Source organism: Anopheles merus, chromosome 3R, assembly GCF_017562075.2.
Source record: "Anopheles merus strain MAF chromosome 3R, AmerM5.1, whole genome shotgun sequence".
NCBI classification, from domain to species: Eukaryota; Metazoa; Arthropoda; class Insecta; order Diptera; family Culicidae; genus Anopheles; species Anopheles merus.
Window position 1 is genome coordinate 13,507,896 of NC_054084.1, and position 12,296 is coordinate 13,520,191.

Here is a 12,296-nt window from a genome sequence, read left to right on the forward strand (position 1 = left end):
TACACATGAGTACGAAGCAAAAACTGAGAAATGGCAGCAAAAATGAAGCAAATAGAGTGGAAAAAACATTTTTATTGACCCCAACGCTGCTTAGCAGAAATTTTACACATAATTTAGGGTGTTCAATTTAGCTTTAGTTTCAGTCTTCGCCACCTTCCTCCTCCTCGTCCATTTCGCCTTCATCGTCGGCGGTCGCCTCCTGGTACTGCTGATACTCGGACACGAGATCGTTCATGTTGCTCTCCGCCTCGGTGAACTCCATCTCGTCCATCCCCTCGCCGGTGTACCAGTGCAGGAACGCTTTGCGCCGAAACATGGCCGTAAACTGTTCGGCAATTCGCTTGAAAATCTCCTGAATAGCCGTCGAGTTGCCGACGAACGTGGACGACATCTTTAGCCCGCGCGGCGGTATATCGCACACCGCCGTTTTCACGTTGTTCGGGATCCACTCGACAAAGTAGCTGCTGTTCTTGGTCTGCACGTTCATCATCTGCTCGTCCACCTCCTTCATCGACATGCGGCCGCGGAAGATGGCGGCCACCGTCAGGTAGCGGCCGTGGCGCGGATCGCACGCAGCCATCATGTTTTTCGCATCAAACATCTGCTGCGTCAGCTCCGGCACGGTGAGCGCACGGTACTGTTGGGCGCCGCGGGACGTGAGCGGCGCAAAGCCGGTCATGAAAAAATGAAGCCGCGGAAACGGCACCATATTGACTGCCAGCTTGCGCAGATCCGCATTCAGCTGGCCGGGGAACCGAAGGCACGTCGTCACGCCGGACATGGCGGCCGACACCAGATGGTTCAGGTCGCTGTACGTCGGTGTGGTGAGCTTTAGCGTGCGGAAGCAGATGTCGTACAGCGCCTCGTTATCGATGCAGTACGTTTCGTCCGTGTTTTCGATCAGCTGGTGCACGCTAAGGGTGGCATTGTACGGTTCCACCACCGTATCGGACACTTTGGGCGAGGGCACGATCGAGAACGTGTTCATGATGCGGTCCGGGTACTCTTCGCGAATTTTCGAAATCAGCAGCGTCCCCATGCCGGATCCGGTCCCGCCGCCGAGCGAGTGCGTGAGCTGGAAACCCTGCAGACAGTCGCACCCTTCCGCCTCCTTGCGCACGATATCCAGCACCGAGTCGACCAGCTCGGCCCCCTCCGTGTAGTGCCCTTTGGCCCAGTTGTTGCCCGCCCCGGACTGCCCGAACGCGAAGTTGTCCGGCCGGAACAGCTGACCGTACGGGCCGGAGCGGACCGAGTCCATCGTGCCCGGCTCCAGGTCGACCAGAATGGCGCGTGGTACATATTTACCACCGGATGCCTCGTTGTAGTACACGTTGATTCTTTCCAATTGCAGATCACCGCAATCGCCTTGGAAAGCGCCGGTCGCATCGATTCCATGCTCGTTGGAAATTACCTCCCAGAACTTAGCGCCTATTTGGTTGCCGCACTGGCCAGTTTGCAAATGCACTATTTCACGCATTTTCGAAACTGTGAAAGCCGTTTGATATTTAGCGGATTTTGGAACGCGCAGTGTTGCTCTCTAAGCGCTGAGACTACTTACGAAAGGACCTCTATTGGCCGAACACGCGCGATTCCTACGGGCTACACAAATTTCTAGTTTTAAACCGCTTTTTTTTTCTTTTGTCCCTATGGAACAACTTTGTGAATGGACTAACTACACAGTTTCTATCAATCTGTCGACCAACGTCTCTGAATGTTCTGCACGAAATGATCCGGCACGAACGGCTCATATGACTACTATGATCATCTTTTGCTGGTACGGCCGATTGCGATGCCACAAATAAATTCGTATGTCTTCTTGGATGGGATGATGCATCCACTTCCTCCATATTATGTAGCATAAGTTCTTGCAATTAATAGGTGTGTAGAGTTGTTAAATTCGTAATTATGGATAAAAAAATTGCACTGTCATGCCATTTACAAGACTATATTAATTATGATCGCTTGAATTTTTTTTCATAGCCATTTTTTGTAACATTTTTATTTTTTTGTCTCAACGTAGTCCACAAACATCGAAGAATACATCGAACAATTTCATGAGAATTTTGCACATTCTAGAAAAACTGCACTTTTTTAAAGTTGTTAACTAATTTACGTTTAATTACGAACAAATTCAAAATGAGCAGCGACAAATCATTTGTGAAAGCAAAAAAAAAAAACATTGAAGTGAAGGATGAAGATAAAATTTAAGAAAACATTCCTATTTCTTTAAAATTTTCAAAAAACTTTTCAAAATGGTACGTAATTCTGAATTTTCATCTTCCATGTAGGAAGCGAAGTTGGGATGCTGTCGAATGAACAGATTGCTGAAATGATATCACATAAACATGAACAGCAAAAGCTACAAGTCGTTTTCTTCAGTGAAATATTACTTACATTTCTTTCCGGTTTTCCAACGGCAATTGCGTGACCAACGGTTTCATAATGGTGAACAATTTTTCAATCACATTTACTGCAATACCGTTAATCGTGAAAACATGCTCCAGACTCTGACCAACAACGCTCTGAATGATATTAGTCAGATACTCTTCCTCGTTCTCGTGTGTTAAGCATTTCTTTGCAAATTGCTTCAAATTGGACAAGAATTTCTGCAAACAACCAACCAACAGTACGGGGTAAGAACTATAAAAACGTATTGTTTTAAAATAGAAGCATCTTATAGACAAACCTTCACTTTGACATTTATATTCGTCTTTTTACAATAATCCATGACCACGTGGGCGACCAAGCAAAAGAACTCTTTTGGATCCTTGCCATACACAATGCTCAGCAGTTGTTCCAGCTCGTCTGCAAAAAGTGCATTTTCTCCATAATATTTTACGATGGCACACGTGTCTGACTGCCGAGGTAGTGCCAGATGCAATCGATAAACGTCGATGTACGTGGCAAGCATTAGCTTTTGCGCCAACAAGCAACTGCTTTCCACATCTGCAATCACGTCAATAGCATAATTGTCTTCAATTTCCCTTACACGGCTATTACAATTGCTACATCGCCATAAAACAAGTTAAGGTGACACTTACCTGATTCCACACCGCCTCCAAACACGTGCTGCTCGATGTATGCCGAAAGCTTTGCCAGCACTTCCGGCTCGACACGATACATCATGTGCTGTTTGATCGAGCCCGTCTGCTGGCTGGGATCGGTGGTTTCCTGTGTCAGTATGAGCATGTTGCACAGAGCATTGGCCACGTGGCTGCTGACAGCGAACGGTGACTGTTGGCCACCGTCTAACTGTTCAACCAGCACGCCCATGAACGCTTGCACACGTTTGCCGAGCTGGTCGTACTTAATGCCCGCCGTCTGATTGTCGCTGGGTAGTGCGGCCAGGCAGCACTGCACGACAGCGTACAGAGCGTTTTTGTAGAGTCGGTAAAAAATACCGATCGATTCGTCGGACATATTCATTTTCGGCAGGAGGCGCAAATCGTTTGCCAAGTACTCTGCAAGCGTGAACACGTGTTCGGACGTGTTGTTGATTTCGATCAGCACGCAGAGGCGCGTGATGGCGTTACTGTACGATTCCATCAGCCTTTTGTCGATACCCTAATACGGAGTGGAGCAGGTGGAGTACGGTCAGTATATTGATAACTGTTTAATATAATATTTCACTCACCAAATTGTAGCTTCGCAAGCGGCTGCGGGTATGAAAAAAGAGCGTGTAATACTTTTCCGTCAGCTCGTTCCAAACGTCTTCCGAAATGTGAGCAATCGTGTCGAAGCTGTAGATGGTGGTCAGCGTTTGGAACAGCACAGGGTAGGAACATTCATCCAGCGCCACTTTCGAGAGAATGTTAAACAAAACCTCCTCGTGGTACGCTTCACAGTCAACTTCGGCGAAGCGGTACAGCTCGTTGTTTGCTGGACTCATGCAGTTTAGCAGTAAATTGTAAATGTTCGGTGTACGGGAGGCAGCATTCAAACACTTTGGATAATTGGCCACGAAGCTCTGCATGCGCTTCCGCATGAAGCTCCAGTTGACGTTATCGGACGAGGGGGAAATCTTCATCCGGATGTCCTCCATCAGCAACCGATGGCAGTAGCTAATTGTGTGGGCTGTACAGCTCGCGAAAAACCCCGCATTTGCAGGCGTATCCATAGCGTCCAGCAGCATTTGGAACAGTTCATCAAACTTGCGGAAGAATCCCTTGATCCAGAGCTTTTTGATGACCGCCTCGAAGGACGCTAGCGGATATGCGTACCGTTCGTACACGTCCAGTATCGCGATCAGGGCATTCGTTTCCACCTCTGACGATGGGTGAATCGCTGCGTGGTAAATGCCATGAAGATCGATCGCTGCATTCACTACCGCTTCATCTGGATTGAACATTTTGTGGAATATCTTTTCCGCCGTCTCCTCACACAGGGGTATGTTGCCTACCGTGCTGAAAAAAAAAACGAACAAAGCATAATTTTTCACACCAAAAAACGCTAATCTGGCCTATTTTTCCTTTGCACTTACCTTAGAGCTTCGAGGAAAAGGTGCAGGATGGCCGATTCCGAGCTTTTGTACGAGTCCATTATACGCGTCAGCTGAGTTTCCATCTTGAGAATGAATATCCCAGCGGCATTGTTAATGTCGCTACTAAAAGAATCACTCATCAGCTGCTTCATACACTTTAGCGCTAGCTGAACGCTCTGCCTCTGCTTCCACCGCAAGCCGGCCCCGAGCAGCTCCAGCTGTCCGTGCGTGAGTATCAGAAGGTCCGGGTACGTTACAAACGCTTCGCACAGCTTTTCCATCAGCAGGCCGGAAAGCTTGGCGTACTTAAATCCATTACCAATTTCCAGGCTCAGTGCCTGACAAACTTGGTCGATGTAGTACTCCTTCTTCTTGAGTGAGCTTTTCCGCTGATTCCGCTGCCAGCTCGCCGCACGTTCCATATCGTTCAGCAGGTTGTGCCGCGCAGCACACAGATGCGGCACCAGGTCGGCGCAGATGAACGATCCAACCATTGCGCATTCATCGGTCTTGCTCCGGCACAGCAACATGACCAGCATGACACACTTGTTGAACCAATCGTTTCCACTGAGGAGTTCTTTCCACTGGTGGACGATTACGTGCTGCCAGAACTTGCTAAAATTGGCTACAAATGTTCCATTCTGGAAGAAATCCTGGGGCTGGAAGGACTGTACAAAACGGGAAGGTCGTCATGAGGGATGTTCAATTATCCTTACATTGTGCTTCAGCTCTCAACTAGTGGTGGGAGCTCGGAATCGGACCTACCCGATTCCGATTCTGTGTTTGCAATCAATTCTAGTGTCTATTTCGAAGCCAATTCCGGAGCCGATTCCGGAGTTGACTCCGAAGCCGATTTCGGAATCGGAATTGGCTCTGGAATCAGAATCGGCTCTGGAATCGAAATCTACTCTAGAATCAGAATTGGCTTCAGAATGGAAATCGACCTGGGAATCGCAATACGCCCCGGAAACGGAATCAGAATTGAATCCAGAATTGAAATAAGATGTGTCAGAAGCGAAATCAATCTGGAAATCTCCATGAGTATAGTCTCCATCGTTTACAAGTAATTTCGGTTCTTTGCGGCTGTCAATACGTAACATCACTGGACCCTAGAGCCTATTCTGTTGGAGATGCCCAAACTGACTCCGATTCCGAAGCCGATTTTAATTTCGGAGCCAATTCCGGTGCCAATTCCGGAGCCAATGATTCAGGACCTACTATGCGGAATCGATTCCAGGCAACTTCGGAGCTAGCCGGAATCGATTCCGACGGAAATTTCATTTCTCCCATCACTACTCTATGGCACTTACGGAAGTGGTTATATTATGCTCGAGGGGGTGAGGATCATCTTCCATCAGCAGAGCCAAATCGGTATCCGCTACGGTGTACCCGAAGCCAGTCATATCGATGAACAGTTGCAGAACAAGCATCGTACCTTCATCTTTCTCTTCTTGGAAAAACTCCCGCCATGAATGGTAGATGGTCTACGGAGATGGTGAAGCGGGCGGATAATGAAAACACAGCCCAAAATGCAACCGAAAAACAACATACCTTGCCATTTTTCGCTTTGCAACAAAGCGCATTGAATAGACCGTCCTCCATTTGCGGCACAGAATTGACTAACAAGTTCGCTAACTTCCACTGAAACAATGTTCGCACACCGAACGCAAAGTAACGTTTTTTCTCTGCTCCTGGTCGCAGATGGGGGGACGCGCTTGTAATGACCCAAACGGCCCGTTCAATCGTGTCCCAACGCGTTGACGTTTACCAAATGACAGCGCACACTGCTGCTGTGCGGAAATTTCCGCCTAACACCTTTGTAAACAAACCAGCGCACGGCTTTGTGATAACGGGCGGTGAAAAGTTTACGACTGTAAAATCCTCTCCAAAACAAGGTAATTTCCTTCTACGATACTGTTACGAGGAAGTAAAATCCACTAAATATTTTTTCTCTTTCACGTTAGTGATAAAATGTCTGACGAAATGCTCATTTGCCCGTACAACGAGTCGCACGTGATAGTGCGCCACCGGATGCCGTACCATTTGGTAAAGTGCAAGAAGCACCACGATGCCAACCAGTCGCTCCAGACCTGCCCGTTCAATGCGATGCACGTAATGCCGAAGGAAAACATTCGCACGCACATCCAAACCTGTCCGGACTATATCAAGCAGCATATTTAATGTGTTGTGCCGACGTAAATATTAACGCTGCAAAGTGTGCTCAGCCAAAAGCGCCGCCATTTTTCCAGAAATGAGCCCTTGCTCATCGCATTTACTACTATAAGGCATTATGACTTGAGATGAACTTATGACAATGTTTATGAAATAAAATATGATTTATGATGGTTTTTTTTAATTCAGTTTTTACCAAACAAAAGCGTCTTTTGGCTTTACATCCAAATCCAGCATCCCTCATCTGTCATTCGGACGCACCACGAAAGAGTGAGAGAGAACAATAGATGTCAAAACAAAGGGAGGCTGTTCTCGCTCTTTCTCATTGCCATCTCTCTCTTGGTGCTTGCTTGGGCTTCTTCAAGACGATCATCTTCATGGGTGGTCCGGCAAGGAATGTTTGTGTGTGTAAGGTTGATCGTGTACAGAAGGAACGCCGCTTAGAAGATACGCGAGTGCATAAAAATCTAGAATCGTCCGTGTTCACTGCGAAAGCGTTGCGATAAAGCAGCGTTTCTTGTCCAAAGCTTGACGAAAATTTGGGTGTGGGTGTTGAGCTGATTTACGATTGATGAAGTTTAACCACGGCACGGGTAATGTGAACACGCCCGTCGTCTGGTCCGCGCGGTGGTGCAGCACACTTTGTTGTTGATGAAACAATCTTCCAGCGCGATCTTCATCCATCTTGCCAGCATTTACTGCGATTGCCAGCAGGTATGTAACGCCCTCAAGAGTCGTGGGACGACGGTAATGCAGTTGTAGTGCTTCCAGTTTCCCTTTGCAGTTGATGTAACGCTAAACTCGCTCCGTAAACAATCAACGCCCCGGCACACACGCACTCGCCCGTGCCCCACTTGGGCGTATGGGCGATCCATCGTTGAACCGATAATCAGCCGATTCGTATTCAAAACAGATGTAACTTCGCCGTAGATAATACTGCCCCGTACAAGCACCGAGGTGTGAGAAAGTTAGATGTTCAGCTGCAGCTGTTTGTTGTATGGGGAACACACACGACAGATACGATCGCCGTAGCGTATACAGTCCGTAGCATTTGCCGGAAGCAGGCAACTAGTTGGAAGATAAGCAGGCAAGACTGTTGTTTTGATCGTTTAGCTAGCATGTATACCTACAGGGTTGTAACGATTTCACTCTTTTTTTTCGGTACAGATTCCCGTTTTTCCTTTCGTCGCCAAAATGGCACACGGAAGCGCCGCAGCCGTTTGCCTGCTAGCGCTCGCCGCCCTTACCGCCCAGGCGAGCGGCAAGGAGTTCAACCCGACGACGAACCTTATCCTGCCCGAATCCTCATCCCGGCTGGAATCGATCAACGGTACGCGCAACTACCGGATGCACGGCAAAAAGGGCAAGGACGACAAGACCTGGTTCGATGGGCGCGAGATGCGCTATATCTACTGCGTGCGGCCGGGCAAGTGTGAGCCGATCAAGCACAGGCAGTGCTTACACTCGACGCTGCCCTACTCGTCGATCAGCCTCGATCTGACCGACTCGTACAGCCAGGAGGAGATGCACACCAAGCTGCACCAGTACAACGCGCTCAAGAGCGTGCCGAAGTGTTGGGCCGTCATACAACCGTTCCTGTGTGCCGTGTTTACGCCCAAGTGCGAGAAAATCAATGGCCAGGATATGGTGTACCTACCGACGCTGGAAATGTGCAAGCTGACGCTCGAACCGTGCCGGATACTGCACAATACTAGCTTTTTCCCCGAGTTTCTCAAGTGCAACGAAACGCTGTACCCGTCCAAGTGCAACAACGATGTGCGGGAGGAGATGAAGTTCAACGCCAGCGGCCAGTGCCAGAAACCGTTGGTGGCGGCGGACCTGCCAGCGAACTATTACAAAGGTAGGTGGGGAATATTGGGGGTTGTTTTTTACATTGCAGTTACCAAAATTCGGGTTTTTTGACTGCAGAAATCGATGGATGTGGCGTGCAGTGTAAGGATCCGCTGTACACAGACCATGAGCATCGGCAGATACACAAGCTAGTCGCGTGGGGTGCCAGCATTTGTCTCGCATTCAACCTGTTTACGCTCGCCACGTTCGCGATCGACTGGCAGAATGCCAACAAGTATCCAGCGATGGTTATATTTTACATCAATTTCTGCTTTGCCGTTTCCTGCCTTGGGTACGTAACAACCAACGCACACCTCAGCAGTAAATCAGTTGTATTTTAATGCTCTTGACGCTTTTTTCCTTCAGCTGGTTAGCACAGTTCACTCCCGGCGGGCGGGAGGATATCGTGTGCCGGAAGGACGGCACGCTGCGCACGTCCGAGCCGAGCGCGGGCGAAAACCTGTCCTGCATCGTGGTGTTCATACTGGTGTACTACTTCCTGATCGCAGCGATGGTGTGGTTCGTCATCTTCACCTACGTGTGGCACATGAGCTTCAAAGCGATCGGCAAGATCCAGGACCGGATCGATAAGAAGGGCTCGTACTTCCATCTGATCGCCTGGTCGCTGCCGCTGGTGCTAACGATCACCATCATGGCGCTGAGCGAAATCGACGGCAACAGTACGGTCGGCATCTGCTTCGTCGGCTACCAGAACCACCCGATCCGGGGCGCCTTTCTGCTCGGCCCGGTGCTGTGCGTGCTGCTCGTCGGCGGCTACTTTCTCGGCCGCGGGCTGCTCACGCTGATCCGGCTGCGCATCTCGAGCAGACAGATCATCTCGGCCCGGGCGAGCAAAAAGATCCACCAAACGATCGTGCGGATGGGAGTGTGCACGACGTTCACGTTCATCTTTATCGTCGCGACCGCGTTCTGCCACGTGCACGAGTTTCGGCACAGTGCGGCGTGGGCGGAGGCGCTGCGCGGCTTCCTCGTGTGCCAGATCGTGGCCGCGTTCAACGACGACGTGACGAACGGGTGCCGGTACGAGCAGCGGCCGAGCGTGGCGATCCTGCAGCTGCACCTGATCTGCCTGTTCGCGTCCGGCATCGTCATGTCGTCGTGGGTATGGACCAACTCGACGCTCGAATCGTGGGGCCGGTATTTTCGGAGGCGCTTCGGCACGGACATCGACGAACCGGTGAAGCTGCAGAAGCATAAGGTGATAGCGCAGGCGTTCGCGAAGCGCAAGGAGTTCCAGAACCAGGGCCGGCTGTCGATCTCGTTCCACAACTCGCACACCGACCCGGTCGGGCTGAAGTTCGACATCACGTCCGCGATCGGCAGCCACGATTTCAGCTCGACCTGGGCGAACAATTTGCCCCGGTTTGTGAACCGGCGCTGCGCGCTGACCGGTGCGGCCACCAGCTCGAGCCACGATCCGCGCAAAAACTCGGTCGACTCGGAGATCAGCTTCAGCGTGCGGCACGTGTCGGTGGAGTCGCGCCGCAACTCGATCGACTCGCAGGTGTCGGTGAAGATCGCGGAGGTCAAGACGAAGGTCGCTAGCCGGAGCAGCCGCGGCACGGTGGTGGTGGGAGCGACCGGCTCCAAGCATGGCCACAAGTCGCGGCAAAGCCGCCGGAGGCATGATTTCGCCACTGCCACGGGGCGGAGGTATGGGCGCAAGGAGAGCAGCACGTCCGTCGAGTCGCAGATCGTGACGGCGGCAATCCAAAAGTCGGCCGGCAGCGGAGCGGGCCGATACGCGGGCGGGGCGGGTACGTTCGGGGCAGGAAGCATGCAGCGGCGTACGGGAATCGGAGCGCTGGACGCGCATCAGATAAATGATTTGATTTCGAACGGCAAACTGTTGCTGCCGTTTCTGCAAGGCCAAGGGCTGACCACGTCGGAGGATGATAACGTGTCGGTGGGTTCGTTCAAGCTGCACGACTCGAAGTTCGACATCATTATGAAGAAGTTTGAAGGTTCAAGCCGCATTGGAACGACCTGTGCCGGTGGTGGTGGTGTTGGTGGTGGCGGTGTTGGTGGTGGTGGTGTTGGTAGCGGAGGTATGAACGGAACCAGCGGACCCGGAACCACGGTCGGTGGCGGCGGCGGCGGTGGCGGCTGCCGCATCGAAGAGTATCGCACCAGCGAGGACGACGATGATGACGATGAGCTGGAGGCCGAAGCGTTACTGAATGGAAGAAACGTACCATCGCTAGCACAGATCACTTCCGGCCGGGAGGAGCACCATTCGAAGGATATCAACGGAAGCATCGCCCGATCGGGCAAGGACGGGGAAGGAGCATCTGCGCGCGCCGGCAAGGGCAGAACGGTGAAAAAGGCAGCTAACCAGCTGGGATCGTTCCGCAAGGGAGGCAACGGTTTGCGCCACAGAAGATCGTTACACAGTACTGCCCGCCGCAAGAAGGAAAAGAATCGCGAGCGTGAGCGTATGCGGGAGAAAGAGCTGGCGCTGCTGGAGCGCGCAGCGCCATCCTCCTCCCCTCCGCCGGCCGGCGTCGAGACGGTGTTTGATTTCAACGACTCCTCTTTCACGTCCTACTGCTCGGAGCTGTCGCCGCTGCACGTGAACAGCTCGTACTCGGGCGTGTCCGTAGCGAAAACGAACTCGCGCAACTCGAAGCGCAGCTGCGACGTCGGCATCCAGACCAATGCGCATGAAATTGCCACCCAAACCATGTCCTCGTTCGAGTTTAGCGAAAAGGCGCTCAAGAACGAGGAGAACGCGGACATCTACACCGAGAACCACCACCCGATGCTGTCGCACCATCCGCTGCCGATCGCGGCGCTGCAAGCTCCATCGAAGATTATTCAAACCGTCGGCACCAACACCATCGGCGGGGGCGGTCGAAAGCATCGCGATGCCAGCGAATCGACCGGCATGAGCGATGCGGAAAAACTGAAAATGCTTCTGCTGCCATCGAAATAACTTTACCACACACACCGACCGCGGAGTGGTATTTTATAAGCAATATAATTACTAACGAACAAACCTGGTGAGCGCCAAACGATGCAAGTTAGCTCAAAGGATCGTGTTAAGAAGGATAATTTCAATAAGTGCCTTTTAGTGGTAAAGCATAGTCGTTGTGTTAGTCGCCGATGGTGCATCATATCAGTAAACCTCCTCGCGCGTGTAACACTGTGCATTTAAAGCATTTTCGAGCGATGATATACTCACACGTGAATCTCGTGCGCCATTTTGGGCGGAAATAGTGTACCTTCCCGTTAATCAATGCTGACGCACACACAAACACACACACAAACTAATAGAAAGACTGATCAGCGCAAAGAACAAAACCTATGCAGCAACCGAAAATTGTATTGTACAAAACGCCATGAGTGACGGGGCAAGTGCGTTTCCTATTGGAATGAGACGATCGACTTAAGTCAATGCGTAACAGATGAACAACGAAAAACCGAACAAAAGGATATACAGAATCCATCAAACGATAGTTATTACAACTGGTTGGTATTTACGATGTGTGCTATATATTGTAACGAAGGAAAAAAAACTGAATTTGCCTCTTGGGCGTGCTTTTACGTATCTACGGATAGGTATAGATAATGAGTGTATTTGCCGCCTAGTCCTCCCATTTTTTTTTTGTCGGAGGACACCTTTTTTTACATTTGAATCTCCCCATGAATCATGCCAAACGTGTGACGGTGTTTACACACAAGTAGTGTGTTTATAATGGAATTATAAAAAATAAAAACCATGAAACCATGAACTGAAATCAGCTGCACTCTGTGTACTTACTTTAGG

General features: G+C 50.6%; 3 protein-coding genes across 3 annotated transcripts; 1 reads left to right on the forward strand and 2 right to left on the reverse strand.

Moving 5' to 3' along the window:
- Positions 1 to 52: 52 nt before the first annotated feature.
- Positions 53 to 1,743, reverse strand: LOC121597552 (tubulin beta chain-like). The gene is made up of 2 exons (XM_041923376.1): positions 1,562 to 1,743; positions 53 to 1,488 (listed from the first exon to the last, which is right to left on the reverse strand). The coding sequence occupies exon 2, from the start codon at positions 1,478 to 1,480 to the stop codon at positions 140 to 142; it is 1,341 nt and encodes a 446-aa protein (XP_041779310.1). The 5' UTR covers positions 1,481 to 1,488; positions 1,562 to 1,743; the 3' UTR covers positions 53 to 139.
- An 89-nt stretch (positions 1,744 to 1,832) lies between these two features.
- LOC121597550 lies at positions 1,833 to 6,547 on the reverse strand. The gene is made up of 8 exons (XM_041923373.1): positions 6,035 to 6,547; positions 5,794 to 5,967; positions 4,484 to 5,151; positions 3,638 to 4,406; positions 3,045 to 3,567; positions 2,690 to 2,949; positions 2,398 to 2,609; positions 1,833 to 2,327 (listed from the first exon to the last, which is right to left on the reverse strand). Exons 1-8 carry the CDS (start codon positions 6,083 to 6,085, stop codon positions 2,222 to 2,224), a joined length of 2,763 nt encoding a protein of 920 aa, XP_041779307.1. The 5' UTR covers positions 6,086 to 6,547; the 3' UTR covers positions 1,833 to 2,221.
- Positions 6,548 to 6,879: 332 nt separating this feature from the next.
- Positions 6,880 to 12,280, forward strand: LOC121597549 (protein smoothened). Its single transcript, XM_041923372.1, has 5 exons — positions 6,880 to 7,369; positions 7,427 to 7,742; positions 7,823 to 8,516; positions 8,585 to 8,798; positions 8,873 to 12,280. Exons 3-5 carry the CDS (start codon positions 7,850 to 7,852, stop codon positions 11,460 to 11,462), a joined length of 3,471 nt encoding a protein of 1,156 aa, XP_041779306.1. The 5' UTR covers positions 6,880 to 7,369; positions 7,427 to 7,742; positions 7,823 to 7,849; the 3' UTR covers positions 11,463 to 12,280.
- Positions 12,281 to 12,296: the final 16 nt, after the last annotated feature.